This window comes from Anolis sagrei, chromosome X (genome assembly GCF_037176765.1).
Source record: "Anolis sagrei isolate rAnoSag1 chromosome X, rAnoSag1.mat, whole genome shotgun sequence".
Taxonomy (NCBI): Eukaryota; Metazoa; Chordata; class Lepidosauria; order Squamata; family Dactyloidae; genus Anolis; species Anolis sagrei.
Window position 1 is genome coordinate 78,725,026 of NC_090034.1, and position 22,336 is coordinate 78,747,361.

The 22,336-nt window shown below is 43.8% G+C and overlaps 1 protein-coding gene across 1 annotated transcript in view; it reads left to right on the plus strand.

Moving 5' to 3' along the window:
• LOC132780581 (digestive cysteine proteinase 2-like) overlaps positions 1–21,131 on the plus strand; it is a 38,902-nt gene extending 17,771 nt beyond the window's left edge. The window contains exons 2-12 of the mRNA XM_067460558.1: positions 2,325–2,394; positions 3,026–3,106; positions 4,520–4,612; positions 7,596–7,768; positions 8,988–9,228; positions 11,219–11,420; positions 13,558–13,751; positions 14,532–14,623; positions 15,961–16,122; positions 17,767–17,956; positions 20,461–21,131. Of these exons, the coding sequence (XP_067316659.1) occupies positions 2,346–2,394; positions 3,026–3,106; positions 4,520–4,612; positions 7,596–7,768; positions 8,988–9,228; positions 11,219–11,420; positions 13,558–13,751; positions 14,532–14,623; positions 15,961–16,122; positions 17,767–17,956; positions 20,461–20,648 (1,665 nt within the window). The 5' untranslated portion in view covers positions 2,325–2,345 and the 3' untranslated portion in view covers positions 20,649–21,131. The remainder of the gene's footprint in view (positions 1–2,324; positions 2,395–3,025; positions 3,107–4,519; positions 4,613–7,595; positions 7,769–8,987; positions 9,229–11,218; positions 11,421–13,557; positions 13,752–14,531; positions 14,624–15,960; positions 16,123–17,766; positions 17,957–20,460) is intronic.
• Positions 21,132–22,336: the final 1,205 nt, after the last annotated feature.

Here is a 22,336-nt window from a genome sequence, read left to right on the forward strand (position 1 = left end):
AAAGTTTTACTAACTATACTTTTGAAACACTTTAGAAACAAAACGCCAGCGCCTCCTAATTTTGTAATGATTTATGAAACATTTTTTTCTTCATTGCACAGCCCTACTATGAATTCAAGATCATGGCACTATCACCATAAGGTTAGAAGTCCTGTTTTACCAAGCAGCAACTGTTGCGAGCCACTGATGTCTGTTCTCCTATTGACTGGGCACAACATAGTGATGTTTCCATCCCAAAGATAGGAGCCTCCAATGGTGCAATGGGTTAAACTCTTGTGCCAGCAGGACTGAAGACTGACAGGTCGGAGGTTTGAATCTGAAGATAGCACTGATGAGCTCCCTCTATCAGCCCCAGTTCCCCATGCGGGGACATGGGAGAAGCCTCCCACAAGGATGTTTTTTGTTTTTTTGTTTTTTTGGTCATGTCAGGAGCAACTTGAGAAACTGCAAGTCACTTCTGGTGTGAGAGAATTGGCCGTCTGCAAGGACGTTGCCCAGGGGACGCCTGAATGATTTGATGTTTTTATCATCCTTGTGGGAGGCTTCTCTCATGTCCCTGCTTGGGAAGCTGGAGCTGACAGGGGGAGCTCATCCACCTCTCCCCGGATTCGAACCTGCAACCTGTCAGTCTTCAGTCCTGCCGGCACAGGGGTTTAACAGCATAATGATGTTTCCATCCCAAAGATAGGAGCCTCCGATGGCGCAGTGGGTTAAACCCTTGTGCCAGCAGGACTGAAGACTGACAGGTCGGAGGTTTGAATCTGAAGATAGCACTGATGAGCTCCCTCTATCAGCCCCAGTTCCCCATGTGGGGACATGGGAGAAGCCTCCCACAAGGATGTTTTTTGTTGTTTTGTCTGTCATGTCAGGAGCAACTTGAGAAACTGCAAGTCACTTCTGGTGTGAGAGAATTGGCCGTCTGCAAGGACATTGCGCAGGGGACGCCCGAATGATTTGATGTTTTTATCATCCTTGTGGAAGGCTTCTCTCATGTCTCCGCTTGGGGAGCTGGAGCTGACAGAGGGAGATTATTATTATTATTATTATTATTATTATTAATTATTAATTAACTTTATTTGTACCCCGCTAGCATCTCCCGCAGGACTCGATGCGGCTTACACAGGCCGAAGCCTCAAACACAATACAGTAGAAAACATAACACAACAATAACAAGGCAAATCAAAACAATAAGCAAAATAACGACAATGGCAGTACATCAAGACATTATTAAAACTGGTTCGGCCGGCATAATGGGGTACGAGGGTTAAAAGTGCTGAAGTGGCAGGAGGCACGTAGGATTAAAAGTGCGGTGTGCAGCGACGATTAGTTATGCTAAGGTGCTACTAGGACTTGGGGTGGGGATTCCTAGTCTGAGAAGGCACAACGGAACAGCCAAGTTTTTAAATTCCTTCTGAAAATGGCTAGAGTAGGGGCCTGTCGGAGATCTTTTGGAAGGGCGTTCCAAAGTCGGGGGGCCGCCACAGAGAAAGCCCTGTCCCGTGTCCCCGCCAAGCGCGCTTGTGACGTAGGCAGGATCACGAGCAGGGCCTCCCCAGATGATCGAAGCGAGCGTGTGGGTTCGTAGATGGAGATGTGGTCACGCAGGTAGGGTGGTCCCAAACCGTTTAGGGCTTTGTAGGTGAGCACCTGCACCTTGAATTGGGCTCGGAAAATAAATGGCAGCCAGTGGAGCTCCTTAAACAGAGGGGTAGACCTCTCTTGATAATGAGCCCCGGTTAGCATCCTGGCTGCTGCCCGCTGGACCAATTGAAGTTTCCGAGCCGTCTTCAAGGGCAGCCCCACGTAGATCATCCACCTCTCACAGATTCGAACCTGCGACCTGTCAGTCTTCAGTCCTGCCGGCACAGGGGTTTAACCCACTGTGCCACCGGTAAGATGGGTAAGTCCATGTTGGTGAAAATGATTCTTCATTTTAAATAATGTTTTGTCTTTGGTGATTTATTATTATTATTATTATTATTATTATTATTATTATTTGCATTATAGATATGTGCAGTGTGTATAGGAATCAGTTCCTTTTTTCCAAATTATAGTTTGGCCCCCAACAGTCTGCAGAACCGTGAACTGGCTGCCCACTTTATAAGTTTGAAGACCCCTTCTAAAGAGAAACAAGCCAACGCACGGCCTTGTAACCTGCTCTTGTGATTCTTTGTTGGGAGTTTTAATCAACCAATAAGACCTCTTCTAGACCCACGCTTACATTCTACACCACTTCCACACCTACCTTTTGGGAGGGCCCTCATTTAACCGTTTGCACACCATGACTTAATAAAACTGCTCTTTCTGAAATTGTCTCTCACTAGAGATTTGCCTGGCCCGTGCCTATGTCCGGAATGGGGATGCTGATCTTATTAACATGGACATGTTTTCTCGGTGAGTCTCTCTATCTTCCTATCTTTTAGATCATGGGCGGAATAGTAATAAATAAAGTGCAGGATAGATGTTGATTTTTCACATTTTTTCAAGGCTAATGTGGTTGGAGAATGCCGCAGGATAACTAAGCAGAGCTACAAACAACAGACCAATAAAAGCTTTGAATCTGGAACAGAATGTGCAGAGATTCTCCCTGGTTAGAGCAACACAGCGCAATTGTGAGCCAGAACAGGGCTATTCAAAGCGGTGGAACGTGGATTGGTGTTTATTCTTGAAGGACTGACTGTTGGTCTCATGTAAAAAAAAAAGAAACAGTTGTATCTGTGGGCATCAATATGGTGCCAGTCCTTGGCACACTGAAAAATATCATTGCCTGTTCCTCATATCAGATAGCTTGAGGAGCATTGGAATTATCCGTATACCCATATTAAGGGAATTTCCTAACGAATCGTTTTACACTAATTACATTATGTGTTATCAAAAGTTTTCTCTGTAGATTTGGAAACAAATGGTGAGTACCTCCAACCTAATTTCTTCTGGGGAAGATTGTATATTGACTTTGACAATACATAGTACATACATTATATTAAAGTTGTCTAATTGAATCCGGTTTGGTTGTCTTCCTCTATAGGCATTTCAGTAGCGGACTGTACCACTCTGCACACCCCTCTGCAGGTACTTCACAAGTTTTGGGATGTCTATCACATTACAGGTAATATGGTTTTCTTTGATTCTCCAAGAATATATGGTTTGTAGGAAATGAGTAAATCATGTTTGGGATTCTTTGATCAACCATATGTTTTGTAAAGCACTTACCATTTACTGCGCTAATTGGAACTCTTGGGACAAAGATATAGGAGACGGGAATAGCTACATGATTCTCAGTTAGGATTTTGGTTATATTAGTGTTATTACTTACTTACTGGAGCCCCCAGTGACGCAGTGGGTTAAACCCCTGTGCCGGCAGGACTGAAGACCGACAGGTCGCAGGTTCGAATCCGGGGAGAGACGGATGAGCTCCCTCTATCAGCTCCAGCTCCTCATGCGGGGACATGAGAGAAGCCTCCCACAAGGATGATAAAAACATCAAAATCATCCGGGCGTCCCCTGGGCAACGTCCTTGCAGATGGCCAATTCTCTCACACCAGAAGCAACTTGCAGTTTCTCAAGTCGCTCCTGACACGACAAAAAAAACCTACTCACTTACTTAGGTGATTCTTCGTTGTCCGAGTAGGATAGTCTTCCAAGATCAGTGTACTGGCGGTGGGTCCGTAGGTGACTGTGGAGCCCTATTCTTGATCTGCATATGCTCCTGCAGTGAAGGCATTGGTTTCCAGGTGGAAGGCGGTCCTGGTCGGGGTTGGCATGATGCGCCTTCCTCTTGGCACGTTTCTCTCTTTCGCCCTCCATTCGTGCCTCTTCAAATTCTACAGCACTGCTGGTCACAGCTGACCTCCAGCAGGAGCGCTCAAGGGCCAGGGTTTCCCAGTTCTCAGTGTCTATGCCAGAGTTTTTAAGGTTCGCTTTGAGCCCATCTTTAAATCTCTTTTCCCGTCCTCCAAAATTCCGTTTTCCATTCTTGAATTCGGAGTAGAGCAACTGCTTTGGGAGAGGGCCTTCTCAGTGGTGGCCCCTCGACTCTGGAACTCACTTCCCAAGGACATCAGGCATTCCACAGATACACAAACCTCACTTGCCTCATTTCCAACAGACCTCACAACCTCTGAGGATGCCTGCCATAGATGTGGGCGAAACGTCAGGAGAGAATGCTTCTGGAACATGGCCAGACAGCCTGGAAAATTCACAGCAACCCAGTTCTCATCACCTGAGACAACGGCAAATGATAATGGGAACTGTAGTCCGACAACATTTTCTCAGCTGAGAAAAAATGTTCACTCTTAGGAGAAAGGGAATACTATGTTCATTGATAGCTCAAGTGTCATGGTTTTGGAAACCAATTGATTATGCAACAAAGTCACCAAATGCAACAAATTATACTATTTCAAACTTATCTCTCCGTTTCTAATATTCAATATCCAAGAAGTGGTTTTCAGGTTTGTCTGCTTATTGCATTGCAGTTTTCTTTGTTCCCTTGAAGTCGCCATCACCAAATTGCTTCTTTCAGGGATCCTCAAACTACCTTATGCTGAAATAGTGGAGCCTTTTGAAGCATGGTTCAACGAGTCTGCAGGAAGAAGTCGGATCCAGTATTATCAAGGTAAGCAGGGCAAGTGCAGAGATGTTAGTGATAGGCCAATGATAGGCCTTGCCTATTTCCCTCATACATATAGAAATCTATTTTGGAGAAGCTGGAAACTTCTTTATACTAGGTAAAGACTATTTGTCCATAAGCTGCACATTGTCTAAGGCTTGTAGCAACATTCTCAAGAAGGGATCGTTCCCATTAACCGCTGTGTTGCTGTTGTCTTTCATGGACATTTCTATTTAGTCTTTCCACCATCTGAATGCCTTATGCCTACTACAGCTATTTTCCCAATGGAGAGGTGAGCATTGTGACTGTTGTTTCCACAGGGCTTTGTTTTGGGCATCCTTAGGTCTCATGTTGACAGCATGCATGTCTTCGTAGATCAGTGGTTCTCAACCTTTCTAAAGCCGTGACCCCTAAATACAGTTCCTCATGTTATGGTTACCCCCAACCATAAAATTATTTTCATTATTTTCATTGCTATTTTAGAACTGTAATTTCACAACTGTTACGAATCATAACGTAAATATCTGATATGCAGGATGTATTTTAATTGTTACAAATTGAACCTAATTAAAGCATAGTGATTAATCACAAAAACAATACGTTTGGGGGAGCATGGATGATGGGATTTGCAGTACCTTCAACTGATTCAGCTCTGACTTCCACAGACCACTGAGACCCTCCACAAATTACAGAACTGCACCAAACTTGGCACAGAGAACCCACATGACCAACAGAAAATACTGGAGGTCCCCAAACAGAGAGGAGGAGGAGGAACAAGAGCCCAGAGGAGAAGGGCGAGTGCAAGCCTCGCTGATCCTGCTGCCCCACACTCCTCTCGCCCTTTTCGGGGCTTCCACCAGCAGCAGAGGCCTTGAAGGGGCGAGAAGAGGGTGGTCCTGGGGCCTGGCCACTATTTCCGGAGTCGGAGGGGGCGGGGCCAAAGGAGGCAACCTCACGACCCCTCTGAAATGGCCAGGCAACCCCTCAGGGGGTCGCAACCCCCAGGTTGAGAACCGCTGTCGTAGATGGTGTCCATCCATCTTTTGTTTGGCCTTTGTTCATATGGTCAATGTCCTACCATTTCAAAATTGTAGTATCTATCTATCTATCTATCTATCTATCCCTCCTTCCATCCATCCATTCATCTATTTACTTATCCATCCAGCCTTATTCATCCATCCACCTATCCATCCATCTTCTTTCTAAGCTATCTTCCCAATAGAGTGAGCATTGTGACTGTTATTTCCACAGGGTTTCGTTTTGGGCACCCTCAGGTCTCAGGTTGGCAGCACGCATGTCTTCATTGATGGTGTCCATCCATCTTTTCTTTAGCCTTTGTCCATGTGGTCACCGTCCTGCAATCTCCAAAGGCAGTGCTGTTTGTGCTGCTGATTTTGATCTACTCACATCTGCATGTTTTTGAACTGCTAGGTTGGCAGAAGCTGGGCCTAAGAACAGGAGCTCACTCCACTCCCTGATTTCAAACTGCCTACCTTCCGGTCAGCAAGTTCAGCAGCTCAGCGGTTTAACCACTGAGTCACTAGGGGGGCTATTATGTTTATATATACCTCACTTTATCTCTCCCAAAGGAGGCTCAAAGCGGCTTGACTTAAAAGCATCATAGAATCCTAGCGTTGGAAGAGACCTGGTGGACCATCCAGTCCAACCCCATTCTGCCAAAAATCAGGAAAATTGCATTCAAAGCACCCCCAACAGATGGCCATCCAGCCTCTGCTTCAAAGCCTCCAAAGAAGGACCCTCCACCACACTCCCTCTGGGGCAGAGAGAGAGTTCCACTGCTGAACAGCTCCCTCTCACAGTTAGGAAGTTCTGTGGAATCTCCTTTCTTTCCTTGGTTTGAAGTCATTGCTCCATTGTGTCCTAGTCTCCAGGGCAGCAGAAAACAAGCTTGCTCCTTCCTCCCTATGACTTCCCCTCACATCTTGATCACATCTTGATCCATGGGCCTCATTATGTCTACTCTCAGATTCCTTTCTGCAGGCTAAACATTCCCAGGTCTTTCAGCCACTCCACAGAGGGCTTGTTTTCCAGACCCTTGATAACAAGCCCTATGAGGAGCAGCTTAACAAGCTAGGCATCAGTATACAATTTAATTAATTATTTTATTTTATTTATTTACAGCTTTTATATTCCGCCCTTCTCACCCCGCAGGGGACTCAGGGTGGATTACAGTGTACACATATATGGCAAACATTCAATGCCAATTTTTGCTATACAAACATACACAGAGGCTATTTAACTTTTTTTTTTTTTTTTGGCTGCCAGGGGAGCTGTCGCTTTCATTGTCCATCTGTGACGCTGATGAAGCACTTCCGCATTCCCCGCATGCTTCCCCGCTGGAATTCTTTGCTGGAGTCTTCTTTATGGCCTCATAAATCAGTTAATTTAGCCTCCCCACACTTTTAAGGTGGTACATTATTTTCCTACTTGACAGATGCAACTGCAAAGGTCGACAACAGGCTACACACAATTGGTTGGAAACCCACTCCAACCCGGGCTGGCTTCGAACTCATGACCTTTTTGGTCAGAGTGATCTTAATGCAGCTGACACTCAGCCAGCTGTGCCACAATCCCGGTGCAATTTAAAATATGCAATTATATTTATTATATTTACTATATTTATTTATATCCTGCTTTATCTCTCCTGAAGGAGACTCAAAGCAGCTTGTCATAAAAGCATCAGTATACAATTTAAAATATACAAATATGCAAATAGGAAAATAGGATTGAATATAAACAGTATTTTAAAATTCGCAATTCAAACTCATCTTTGTTGCCACCAAACTACGGTTGGTTCAGGACTGCCATGGGTTCCACGTGATGCTGTTGTTTATCATCCTCCATCCTCCTAAGCATTTGTATCATAATGGGTTGTTTATAAGTGGGCTGTTCATAAAAACGCAGCCAAATAAACCCGTTAGCTTAAAATGTAATACTTGGTGGCCTAATACTTTTCTTCTTGCTCCAGGTCAAGTGATGACATATCAGTTTGCTTTTGAAAAACCTTTTGGGGCCAGCTTCAAGGTGACCCCCGAAACTACAGAAAACAAGACCAACTTCAAAGAATGTTTTCGGGTCAATGGAACATCTGACAAACCAGTTGGGCCTCAAAGTGTCTTTCCCAACTTGACAGACTTCAAGGTGAGTCCTTCCAACTCCTTCTTCCTATCATCTATCAAAGGCATGGGCAAACTTGGGCCCTACGGGTGTTTTGGACTTCAACTCCCACAATTCCTAATAGCCAGGCATGTAGCCGGGGTGGGGGGGGGGGCTCGAGGGGCTTCAGCCCCCCCCCCCCGAAATTCTCATGGTGGTTCACGAAAAGGCCTTACTGGTGCATTATTTAAACTGTTATGTTTATTCATATCATGATCTGATCACCATACTCAATATATCCCATATGCATGGGGGTATTGGGGTAATGATACAAAAGGTTTGCTAGGCTAGACCCTCTTTCACTCAGACTCAGCCCCCCCCCCTGAAACTCAGCCCCCCCCAACCCCCCCCAAAAAATTCAGCCCCCCCCCCCCCCGAAACGAAATCCTGGCTACGGTCCTGCTAACAGCCGTCAGGAATTGTGGGAGTTGAAGTCCAAAATACCTGGAGGGCTCAAGTTTGCCCATATCATATCAGTTCAGACATAGTTTTGTGCTACAATTTGACATAAAAGTTACACTTGAGCGAGGCACAGAAATCTTGAGATTCTGTTTGTAAATCACATTGATTTTCAAAAAATTATTTCTGTAGTTTTTGTGGCTTCTTTTGCTGGTTGCCATAACTGAACCTTTGAAACGAATTCTTATCCGTTAACATTAAACTCAGGCCTCTTCTACACTGCCATATCATCCAGATTATCAACGCAGATAATCCAGATTATTTTCGTTGAACTGGATTATATGAATCTACACTGCCACATAATCTAGTTCAAAGCAGATAATGTGTAATTTATATAGCAGTGTCGAAGGAACTCCAGTTGAACATGGCCCCATCTACACTGCCATATAAAATCCAGATTATCTGCTTTGAGTTGGATTATCTGAGTCCACACTGCCATATATTCCAGTCCAAAACAGAGAATGTGGGATTTTATTCAGTTGTGTGGAAGGGGCTTCAGATGACCCTGTTGAAAGCAGATGTTGTGGGATTTTCTGCCTTGATATTCTAGGTTATATGACTGTGTGGAAGGGCCCTACGCTGCCATATAATAGGATTGTATTAGGAATATTACTGATCTGTCTGATGGTGGACATTTGTCCATGATCCTACGAATCATTGTTGCATACAAACTGTATTTATGATTTTCCTTTTTCAACATCTCACCAACCAACTCAATGGTGTTCCCTCATACTCCAAATCCCAGGTTGTAGGGCTGGATTACTACAAGGGACAGCACTGCACAGTCCTAGAGAGCGTGTCCTATTGGGGCAAGAAGAAAAATACCTACAAGTTGTGGGTGTCCAATGCTTCCACTGACCCTGTGCCGGTCCATTATGAGATGTGGGGATACAACACACTCTTGAGCTCCCATTATGACAAGTATGAGATCGACTACACCAGCATTTCCCGCAGCTTCCCGTCTAGCATCTTCGATCTTCCTCACGGTACGTGCAGATACCTGTTTCCCTTCAAGGGCTTTCCAGGTATGGTCCCATCCTGGGGATCAATTGCATCCAAGTCCCAGAATTACTAGATATTGAACTTAAAGTATCTGGAGCAGGCATTGGCCAACTTCGGCACTCCAGGTAGTTTGGACCACAACTCCCACACCGGCTGTAAGGAGTTGTAGTCCAAAACACCTGGAGGGCCATAGCTGTCCCATGGCTGATGTATTGTTGAAGGATTTCATGGCTGGAATCACTGGGTTGCTGTGAGTTATCCAGGCTGTATAGCCGTGTTCTAGCAGCATCCTCTCCTGACACTTTACCTGCATCTGTGACTCAGGGCATCTTCAGAGGTTCTGTTGGCAGCAGGGAGGGCTCAACCCATTATGCAAGGTAAGCATTTGCAGTATAGTTGATTTTGCCCAGGGGCGCTCTTGAGGCGCTCTTGGGGGAAAATAGATCCTGACATATGCAAGTTGTAGTTACTGGAATGTATAGTTCACCTACAATCAAAGAGCATTCTGAACTCCACCAATGATGGAATTGAACCAAATATGGCACACAAACTCCCACGACGAACAGAAAATATATATCAGTGATTGGTTGGTGGGGGGGGGGGGGGGGGCACCAAAATACTTACCGTTGAAAATTACCTAGGGCCGCCTCTGGTTTGCAGTGGCAGTGACTTGTCTGTTTGAAGCAAGTTTGAATGTTGTAATTAGCAAGCTTGAATAGCATTGAGTAGCCTTACAGCTGCAAAATCAATCAGGGAAGTTATCTACATAGAGGTAGCCTGGCCTCTGTTGCCTGGAGTTGTTTACTGGCCCTTGATTGTTTGGTGTCTGGAATTCCCTTGTTTCTGAGGGTTCTTCCACACAGCCACATAACCCTGAATATCAAGGCAAGTCATCCATAATATATGTGTTGATCTGGATTATATGAGGGCCCTTCTGCACTGCCATATAAAATCCAGATTATCTGATTTGACCTGGATTATATCACAGTGTAGACTCACATAATCCAGTTCAAAGCAGGTAATCTGGGATCAGATCCTGGGATATAGGGCGGTGTAACTCCAGCCTCAGAAGGAGTTGAGGGGGAAGACTGGATTATATAAGTCTACACTTCCAAACAATCTGGGATAATAAAATAATTTGGGAGCACTTATACACTGCCATATAATCCAGAATATCAAGGCATATAATCCACATTATCTGCTTTGAACTGGATTATCTGAGGCCCCTTCTACACTGCCATATAAAATCCAGACTGTCCCCCTGTCATTGAGAACATCCCAAACCCTTGCCTTCAAGCTGGTGTGACCAGCAGCAGGGAGTTCCACAGTTCCTGATTGCCAAGTTGGGCCAAACTGATGAAATGTGCCCCAGCAGCAGCCTCAACCAGGGACTCTACACAGCCGTGTGCTCTTTCCTTTCACTCCTTTGCTAGCCCCAACTATGTAACCAATCCCCAAATAAAGGATAATCAAATTCCAACTTTTTAACTTGATACTTTGTGTTTCTTTCTTGCCTGAAACTATCTAAACACATGAAACTAACCTTTTCCGGGCCGTGAGAGACTGCAGGTCTGCCCGGGATGCCTTCCTTGCCAAATCTGCGCTCCTCCAAACCGCGGATACGGAAACCCCCACCAGTCTATCCCACCCACCATCCACCCCAATCACTCCATCACCACACCCCAGTTCTAGATAGGACACATATATAACCAACTAACCGACCAACCAACAAACACCCAACCTGTGTTTCCTGGAAACTTCAGGGTATCAAGTGAGTTTTTGAAAATTGCATTAGAGCCAAAAAGAATTGCTTTCGTTGTTAAAACAGCCAAGTATCATGTATTCCACCTGCACCGGAATGCATGATATGAATTTTTTGCATGTGTGGCTGAGACCATAGACCTGAAGAGGCATAATAACCTGCAGCTGACATACCTTTGGCAATGACCATTACTTCCCCTCCTCATATCGCAGGTGTGCAGTGTTCCCATTGGCCGGAGGGAGGACCAGAGCACAGAATCCTGGCCAATCCCATGCAGGAATTTGTTGGTGCCACTGGGGACATCGGAAGAGTCCATGATCACCTGTTCCATCATTACAAGGAAAAGTTCCAAAAGACCTACAAAAGCGAGGAGGAGGTGGCACACCGGAAGCGCAATTTCATCCACAACATAAGGTATGGCAGATAGCAGAAAGGAAAGGCAGGAAAATGCAGAGATGGCTGAATCTGAGACACAGCAGCCAATAGCATCTACAATACACTAAAGTCGAGGTGCAGCTAGCATATATTGCTTGGATCTGTCTTGTTGACACATGTAGACCTGGAAAAGATTTTTGCGCTCTATGTGGGGCTGCCCTTGAAGACTGCCCAGAAATTTCAACTGGTCCAACAAGCGGCAGCCAGATTACTAACAGGTGCGAATTATAGGGAGCGGCCAACCTCACTGTTTAAGGCGCTCTATTGGCTGCCGTTTATTTTCCGGTCCCAATTCAAGGTGCAGGTTCTTACCTACAAAGCCCTGAACGGTTTGGGACCTGCCTAATTTCGTGACTGCATTTCCTTTTACAAACCTACATGATCCCTTCGATCTTCCGGAGAGGCCCTTCTCTCGCTCCCACTCCCATTGCAAGTGCAACTTGTGGAGATGAGGGAGAGAGTCTTCTCTGTGGTGGTCCCTCAGCTCTGGAACTTGCTCCCCAGAGAAATTAGGCAAGCTCCCACCCTGGCAGTCTTTAGGAAGAGCTTGAAAACTTGGTTGTTCCAGTGTGCCTTCAATGACTGAATGAACAATAATCCCTGACCTGATCAAACCCTGCAAAAATGCCCTCAGAAGCACTTTATTTTACCTGCTAGTGCAATTAAACCCTATTTTCGTCCCCCGGATCCCATGTCCAGATACATTACATTGCTCTCTCATCCAGTGTTTTTAAACTTTTAATTTTTGCAACCAGCCCTGCCCACTGTGATCAATTTTTTTGTGTTCAATTATTGTGATTTTATATTGTTTGTTGTGCTTATTTATATAGTTTCTTGTATTTTATTTATTTTTTTCTTTATATTTTACTGTTGTGTTCCTATGTGTATAATTGTATTGCTGTATTGTTGGGCTTGGCCTCATGTAAGCTGCCCCGAGTCCCCTTGGGGTGATGGTGGCGGGGTATGAATAAAGTCATTATTATTATTATTATTATTATTATTATTATTATTTTGTCCATAAATTGTCAACTGACAGATCCAAGCGATATATGCTAGCTAGAACATAGGAAATTGCAGATGCTATTGAAGTCCAAAGCACAATTTCATCCACAACGTGTGATATGGCAGATAGCAGAGAGGAATGGCAGGAAAACGCAGATCTGGCTGAATCTGAGCACAGTAGCCAATGCATCTACAATTTTCTGTGTTTTATTTTGTACTTTGTATTGTATTTTATGATCTGATTTTTATGAATTTATTTGTCTGTCCTATATGTGAAAGACCTATGGCCTGAGCATTAAGTAAAATGTCTATCTGTGTTCTCAGATGGTGGTGCTGGGGGGCTCCTGTTCGACTCCCTGGCTGGTGGCCTTTGGGGTCCCTCAGAGTTCAATTCTGCCCCCCCCCCCCCCTCTGCTATTTAACATTTACATGAAACCACTGGGAGAGATCATCCAGAGTTTTGGAGCTCATGGCAAATATATGCCAATGACACCCAACTCTATTATTCCTTTCCACCGAAAGCCAAGGATGCTGTCCTGGTCCTAAACCAGTGCCTGTGATGGACTGGATGAGGGCAAACAAGTTGAAATTAAATCCAGACAAAACAGAGGTACTCCTGGTCAATCAGAAGGCAGAACGGAGTATATGGTTACAGCCTGTGTTGGATGGGGTCCCACTCCCCTTGGAGATGCAGGTCTGCAACTTGGGGGTGATCCTGGACTCGCTGCTGACTCTGTAACCTCAGGTGTCAGTGGTGACCATGAGTGCCTTTGCGCAGTTGAAACCTGTGCGCCAGCTGCGCCCGTACCTTGAGACGTTCGACTTGGCCATAGTACTCCATGCCTTAGTCACATCCCATTTAGACTACTGCAATGCTCTCTGCATATGTCTGCCTTTTAAGATAGTTTGGAAGCTCCAATAGTCCAAAGATCAGCAGCCAGGTTGCTAACTGGAGTGCTGTACAGGGAGCGGACAACTCCCATGTTACGGCAGCTCTACTGGCCGCCGATCCCCTTACGGGCTAAATGCAAAGTGCAGATTATTACCTATAAAGCCGTAAACTGTTTGGGTCCAGGATACTTAAGTCTTCTTTCCTGCCTCTGTTTGGTTCTAGATACATCCATTCCAAGAACCGGGCCAATCTCTCCTACAAGCTGGCAGTAAACCACTTGGCCGACCAAACCATGGAAGAGATAGCAGTGAGGAGGGGGAGGTTAACGAATGGGCAACCTAGGAAGGGGCTGCCCTTCCCATCACATCACTATGAGGATCTCACTTTGCCAGACAGCCTGGATTGGAGGCTTTATGGTAAGTGCTATATTTGGTAATTATTTTGTTTATATCATAGGGACCTTAATGTACCTCCTTTCCTCCAATGAACTCAAGGCAGTGTACAGGTCTCCCCTGTTTCCCATTTCATCTTCACAGCAGCCTTTTGAGGAAGGTCAAGGATAGTAATCGAGTGAACATTGTTATCATCATTATTATCATCGTTGTCATTTTATTTATACTCCCCCCCCTTTTCCCACATTGGGATTCAAGGTAGCAGAAAGTTACAATAAAAATACACACAGTGAAAAAGTTAAGATCAAATACAGTAGCCCCCTTCCCTGAATCAGCACCCCAAATAACCCCAGGAGCAGGCCTAAAAACAAAGACACCAAGGCACCCCTGCTTCCAGGTGCCACATGGAGCGTTTCCAGGGGTGCCTTGGTGTCTTTGTTTTTAGGCCTGCTCCTGGGGTTATTTGGGGTGCTGATTCAGAAAATTACATTGGATAGACCACTCAGCTCTACATTATTAAGTATGGTTTTCTGTGGGCAAGTAGATGATGACTACTGCATGTCATATGTTTTGTATCAGAAACTAGAGCTGATGTGGTCTATCTAATGCAAATTTCTGAATCCGCACCCCAAATTACCAGTTGAGCAAAACCTGATTTGTAACCCTTTTGGTACTAATGTTGGAGAGTGGTCCCTGGTCAAAGTGGTCCCTGATCAAAAAAGGTTTGGAGAGTACCACTGGTTTGGAGAGTACTGATCCCACCAGCATATCTATACACCTTGTCCCCATTGCTCCCCAATGAAGGTGCTGTGACCCCAGTCAAAGACCAGGCCGTGTGTGGGTCCTGCTGGAGCTTTGCTACAACTGGGACGCTGGAGGGTGCACTTTTTCTGAAGGTGAGAACCTACATATCGCAAAAGTAAAGCTCCTCAAAAATGATAGAAGACTGTCTGTCATTAACATAGTCATAGATTTACAAAAAAAGAAGAGTTGCATTGACAGAGGTGTCATGGGATGCTGGTTGTGAAGTGCTGTATAGTTAACAAATCACAATCTCCCTGAACTGCTGCAAGCTGGATAGTAAGTGTCCCAGAAGCAAGCAAAAATACAGCTGAGTCCTTTCACAGAAAAAACACGCTTCAGTCCATCTATCGAGTCTAGCTGCCAGCATCTAACCTTATCTACACACTGTTTAGTAAACTCACTTATTCAGGTTTTCATCCAAAATATCTTTAATACAAACAGGATTCGCAGAACCACTTTCCTTGTACTTGCAAACAATCAGAATCATCAGATAGTCATGGAGCCCCTGGTGGCACAGTGGGTTAAACCCTTGTACCGTCAGGACTGAAGACCGACAGGTCACAGGTTCAAATCCAGAGAGAGTGCGGATGAGGTTCCTCTGTCAGCTCCAGCTCCCCATGCGGGGACATGAGAGAAGCCTCCCACAAGGATGGTAAAACATCAAAAACATCCAGGCATCCCCTGGGCAACATCCTTGCAGACGGCCAATTCTTTCACACCAGAAGCAACTTGCAGTTTCTCAAGTCGCTCCTGACACGGAAGAAAGAAAAATCAGATAGTCACATACAGAACACAGGCAGATACTCAAACTGAGTCACAGAGGAGAGAGAAAGATGGATTCTTTCATCCTCCTTACATATATAGCCACCTGCTGATAGGTCATCAGTAAGGCACACTGGCTGATGCAATAACCCTCACATTGTTATGATTCAGACATTACCGCACCCCCTAAGGTATTGCAACATGACATTCACAGTCAATACCCAAGTGCTTTCAATATTCCACATCTTCATCAAACAGTATTTTCTTTCATGATTAGAAATGAAGTGCCAATTCTACCTATTACGAGATAATTCTGGATGGGGAGAAGAAAGCGATGCCTGTGGCAATCTGCAGAGTTATAACAATATGTGGAACTTTAAAGTCAAGGAAGAGATCAGATGGATGAAAATTTCTTAGGTATTTAGCCTTGCCTGCAGAATGTCCTAAATTCAATCAATTCTTGCCTTTGGGACATGCAAACCATTTGAAAGGTTGCATGAGTCCCTGTCCCACCAGGTTGTTAGGAATTGTGGGAGTTAAAGTCCAAAACAACTAGGGAGGCTGAAGTTGGCCCATGCTTGAGCTATATGGATCAACACTGTGACTCACTATATAGCAGCACAATTAATACTAGCAGAGGCACCCGTCTTTCCTTCTTTCTCTGCAGACTGGAGTGCTCACTCCACTGTCTCAGCAAGTCTTGATTGATTGCTCCTGGGGCTTTGGGAACCACGCTTGCGATGGTGGTGAGGAGTGGCTTGCCTACGAATGGATTATGAAGCATGGCGGACTTCCCAGCACAGAGTCTTATGGGCCGTACCTTGGGCAGGTGAGTTTGGAGCCTATATCAGGAAGGAAAGTGAGGAAATAGCCGCTCATATTTAGAACAATCATGTACATAATAGCTTTCATCAGTTGTCAGTAGTTTACAGAGCCATGCATTAGACCCTCGAGTCTAATGCACTGCCCCTAGTTTTAAATGTGTCATGATATATTGTTTTTGATGTTTTTGGTATTGTTTTTGATGTTTTACTGTTATTGCTTTAATGTTTATTAATTTGTTTTATGAGTTTTATTGTTGTATTTGTTATGCTGTTGTTTTATTGTGGGCTTTGGCCTTTGTGAGCCGCACCGAGTCCTTTGGGAGATGTTAGCGGGGTACAAATAAAGATAATAATAATAATAATAATAATAATAATAATTATTATTATTATTATTATTGAACGGAATGTGCACCTGAATTTTTCCGACTATTTTTTATTAAACACTAGCTGTCCCCTGCCACATGTTGCTGCGGCCCAGTCTGTGTATATGTGTTTTGTGTCTGTATATATGCAAATAGAATCAAAGAATCAAAGAGTTGGAAGAGACCTCATGGGCCATCCAGTCCAACCCCCTGCCAAGAAACAGGAATATTGCATTCAAATCACCCCTGACAGATGGCCATCCAGCCTCTGTTTAAAAGCTTCCAAAGAAGGAGCCTCTACCACACTCCGGGGCAGAGAGTTCCACTGCTGAACGGCTCTCACAGTCAGGAAGTTCCTCCTCATGTTCAGATGGAATCTCCTTTCTTGTAGTTTGAAGGCATTGTTTTGCATCCTAGACTCCAGGGAAGCAGAAAACAAGCTTGCTCCCTCCTCCCTGTGGCTTCCTCTCACATATTTATACATGGCTATCATATCTCCTCTCAGCCTTCTCTTCTTCAGGCTAATATGTGTGTGTGTGTGTGTATTTGTATATATGTTAGTGTATATATGTGGTTTTGCGCATGCGTTGTAATGTATTTTTTAATTTTTGGCTTTTTAGGTCTCTTCTGCTGTGTTTTTCTGTGTTTTATGAGTGATGGTCACTCATTGGCCTGGTAGATGTATTGTGTCCAAATTTGGTGTCCATTTGTCCAGTGGTTTTTGAGTTATGTTAATCCCACAAATGAACATTATATTTTAATTTATATAGATTTACTAGGAAAGTAGGGAATGGGGGGACAAGGGAAGGAAAAAGAAAAAAAATTGGGATAACAGATTAATTATTGGTTAGTTGCATCTTTACAGATGCCTGGTATGTCGTGTGGAGAAAACAAAGAGGGTGAAGGTTGCTGAGGAATTAGAGGTTCTATTACAGTATTATCATTGTGTTATCAAAGGCTTTCATGGCTGGAATCACTGGGTTGCTGTGAGTTTTCCTGGCTGTATGACCATGTTCCAGAAGCATTCTCTCCTGATGTGGGCAAACTCACAGAAACTCGGAAAACTCACAGCAACCCAGTATTATCATTGTTACAACAAGTCTTCATCCTCAATATATTGAGGATTCTAACCATTTTAAGTCCCATCCTGGTATATGAGGGCTAATCTAAAAATGTGCCTTGCAAATGAACCTACGGAGTGGGGTTACATGCTTACAAACATATATCACAAACTGTCAAGTAGCTTTCTTGCAGTGAACGGATAAGTGTGTGCTTTCTGCCTTCCAGAATGGCTATTGTCACTACAACCAAACTGAGCTGTTGGCAAGAGTCTCCGGTTTTGTCATGGTACCTTCTGAAAACACCACGGCTCTGCAGGCTGCTCTCTACAAACATGGCCCAGTGGCTGTGAACATCGATGCCTCCCACAAGTCCTTTGCATTCTACTCCAGTGGCATCTACTATGAACCAAATTGTGGTATGTTAAGATTTCTCGTTTGGTGGTTTAAAGCCTCCGTAGTGGGATGGGAATACAGCAGTAGCGTACTGGTGCATTCTGAAGCACTAATTCGCTGGCACTAAGATTTTACAGTTCTGCAAACTTTGAGCTATATCTGCAATACACTTCCTCCAATGTATTGCAGATATAGGTTATTACTATTATTGACAAAAAAATACAGTATGTACTGGATTTCGTATCCAAAATCACAAGTTTAACACTTCCCAAGTGTTTAGGACTGTGTGATGTATTTTCAAATGATGCGCACAGATCCAAGTCAGGAGGTCTTTTGCAGTTGACAAATTGTGATTTTGTCAATGCTTATTGTTTTCAAATGCTGGCTGAGATCTTTTGGCACTGCACCCAGTGTGCCGATGACCACTGGGACCACCTGTAGTGGTTTAGGCCAGAGCCTTTGCAGTTCAATTTTGAGATCCTGGTAACGGCTGAGTTTTTCCTGTTGTTATTGTCAATAATCCAAACTTTTTTCTTTTCCACAATCGTGATGTCCAATGTATTGTGTTCCAAAACTTTGTCAGTCTGAATTCAAAAGTCCCACGGTATTTTTGCATATTCATTTTCCATTACCTTTGCAGGTTTATGATCCTACCAGTTATTTACTACTGGCAGGTGGTACTTGTGACATCATCTAGCAAATATTTCTTCACTTTAAAGGAAACAAAAAGAATAGCACAGGTTATTTTTGGTGCGTTTGTGAGCTAGTATGGCAGACATGGGCACACTTGGGCCCTCCAGGTGTTTTGGACTTTAACTCCCACCATTCCTAACAGCCTCAGCCTCCTTCGTTTTCCTTTTCCCTTTCCTTTTCTGCTTAAGCGGCTGAGGAGGAAAAGGAAAGGGTCTGAGGCTTTTAGGAATTGTGGAAGCTGAAGTCCAAAACACCTGGAGGGCCAACGTTTGCCAATGTCTGCATTATGGTCTATTGATTCACATATAAAAAGGTATCCCAATAGGGGGTGGTCAATAGATCTGCTAATTGTACATTTTTTTCTGGTTGTTATTGTTCCTGGTTTTGTTGGGACGGGATTTCAAATATACCTGTATTCACTCGATGCACCACCGAGTCTTATGCACACAAGTCAAGTTTATTTGTTGCTTAGACCATAGCTCTTTCAGATATAAGGCAAACAAATAAATACATGAAAACCAGATTATTAAATACAATATAAGATAAGTGACAAAATGAAAATCATGCATAGTTCATGTTTGATCAGCCCACACACTGCCTTGCCAGAGAGAAAATATGCCACGCAGATGAACAGTAAAGAACAAGAAGAAACCATGAAAATGAACAAAAATCTGGCTACCAGTATTAAAAAAAACTCTAAAATCATAACAGTAAATAAAGATAAACATTCAAAAACAGGGGAACTTCCAGACAAGAAGCAATCAGGGTCAGCTAATCACCTCTCAACAAAGGATTCTCCCAGGGAGAAAATGCTTCTGGAACATTGCCATACAGCAACCCAGTTTACTCTTTGAAGTTCAGAACAACATATTTACAATCATGCAATCGACTCACATAATGTCCTTTTATGAGAAATTTAAAATGGCTTCCCGGTATAACCCTGGGACACTGTAACCACACCCCAATAGTTTCCGCACCCCAATAGTTTCCACAATAAAGGGGTTGTCTAGATCCGCTCTAAGATTACCATATTACACAAATCGAATGCGCACCCTAATTTTGGCAAGGCAATTTAGTCAAAAAAGGTGAGCGTTAGACAGAGGTGGCCCTAGGTAATTTTCAATGGTAAGCAAACAGTATTTTGCTCCCCCCCCCCCCCAACCAATCACTGATATATATTTTCTGTTCATCGTGGGAGTTCTGTGTGCCATATTTGGTTCAATTCCATCATTGGTGGAATTCAGAATGCTCTTTGATTTTAGGTGAACTATACATCCCAGTAACTACAACTCACATATGTCAAGGTCTATTTTCCCCCAAGAGCGCCTCAAGAGCGCCCCTGGGCAAAATCAACTATACTACGAATGCTTACTTTACGTAATGGGTTGAGCCGCCCCTGGCGTTAGATTCAAGTAAATAGGGTAACATTGTAAATGCAACTCTGCTGTTAGTTTAACACTCCAGCCAGGCTTCCACATTTGTGGGTTTGATATTTGCAGGTTTGATTGGACTCGCAGGTGGGACTTCTGCAGTGCAAGTTGACCACAGAATCATGCTGATGGACCTAGAAATAGGCATAACAAATGGTTGAAATGTGGAGAGCCATATGCAAAAGTGCAGGTGATAATGGAGCAGTATGACTACCTGATTGGTTTAGATTGGTATTGAATCTGCCACAAAATGTTCCTCAGAACTAGGATGAAAATGTGTCTTCATTCCCACCATCATCTGCATACAACGCATGTGGTTGATCCTCTCTCGTCATATTGATTCTCCCATCATTCCATACTTGCTCTCACATTACTTTGAGGTATGTCATATCTTTTTCTTTTAGGAAACAGAAGTATGGAATTAGACCATGCAGTGCTAGCAGTCGGATATGGAAACCTTCTGGGAGAAAACTATTGGCTCATCAAGAACTCCTGGTCCACCTACTGGGGCAACGATGGCTACATCCTCATGTCCATGGAAGAGAACAACTGTGGGGTAGCAACCACTGCCTCCTACCCAATTCTGGCATAATGGGGCAAATATGTCAAATGATCTACAATTTGATTTGTGGTGTTTCACATATTTTGTGAAAGTCTCCCATTTCAAACTCATTAAGGGCCCTTCTACAAAGCTGTATAAAATCCACACTGAACTGGATTATATGACAGTGTGGACTCAGACAACCCAGTTCAGAGCAGATATTGTGGATTATCTGCCTTGATATTCTGGGTTATATGGCTGGGTAGAAAGGCCCTAACTTGTATTAGGGAGAACTTTGGGAGTATTAACCCCACAATGCTTCCCGGTAATACAAAGGAGGGAGCCTCTGAAATATAAACATGATTTAACACTTCTAATGGAGGCTCCTTCTAAGCTGCCATATAAAATCCAGATTATCTGCTTTGAACTGGCTTATATGGCAGTGTAGACTCATAATAATAAGGCCCCCTTCTACACTGCCATATAATCCGGTTCAAAGCAGATAATCTGAATTCTATATGGCATTGTAGAAGGGACTTTAATAATAATAATAATAATATACTAAATCCTCTAGCTGTGACTAACCACTCTACCCTCTCAAAGACTTGCTTTTCTCCAGAATGGCTGAGGAAGGAAGGAAGGAAGGAAGGAAGGAAGGAAGGAAGGAAGGAAGGAAGGAGGGAGGGAGGGAGGGATAATAATAAATGACATACATTTCATGTTTTGTGATCAGAATAAATTAAATACTGCATACAAACAGATGTGCTGGAGTTATTTGTGTTACCAACACCTTCCGAGTAACTTTGTGAACTCTAAAACCATAACAGTAAATAAAGACAGGGGAGCTCTAGACAAGAAACAATCAGGGACAGCTAATCACCTCTCAACAAAGGATGCCCCCAGGCAATAAGAAGGCACACCTTGAAAACTGCTAGGCCTCACAATCTCTGAGGATGCCTGCCATAAATGCAGGTGAAACGTCAGAAGAGAATGCTTCTTGAACATGGCCATACAGCCCGAAAAACTTACAGCAACCTGCTGTGAACAATTATTGATCCACTGACTTGCATATGCAGGTTTTCCATTTTCCTCATCAACACATTGCAATATGTAAGTTAAAAGGGTTCCTCCCCCCCCCCTGCCAAAAAACCAAAAGTGTAACACTTTTTGTTGATAAATATACATAACAACAACAACAATGGAAGCCTATGCCTCACCTGCCTTCCACTGAACACACATATCAGGATAACTGAGTCCCATCTATACTGCCATTCAATGCAGTTTCAGAATGCCGTTTAACTGCGTTGAATTGCATTATTTATTTATTTATTTATTATTCGAACTTATATGCCGCCACTCCCCTGGGGCTCAGAGCGGCTTACAAGAACAGGCTAAAATTGAACACAATTTTAAAACAATTTAAAACAATTTAAAAACAGCAATATCAGAGATCAAAAGCCCGTCGAAACAGATATGTCTTACATGCCCTGCGGAAAGCTGATAAGTCCCGCATCGCTCGGACTTCAGGTGGCAGAGTATTCCAGAGTGATGGTGCCACTGCTGTAAAGGCTCTGTGTCTGGTTGCTGTTAGACGCAAGGTCTTGACACTGGGAATTTCCAATAGATCTTGGTCCTCATAACGGAGGGATCTCTGGGGTTGGTAGGGGGTGAGGCGGTCCCTTATAGGCCAGAGTAGTATAGTGTAGTGCAGTTTAATGCAACTAAACTGCATTAGATGG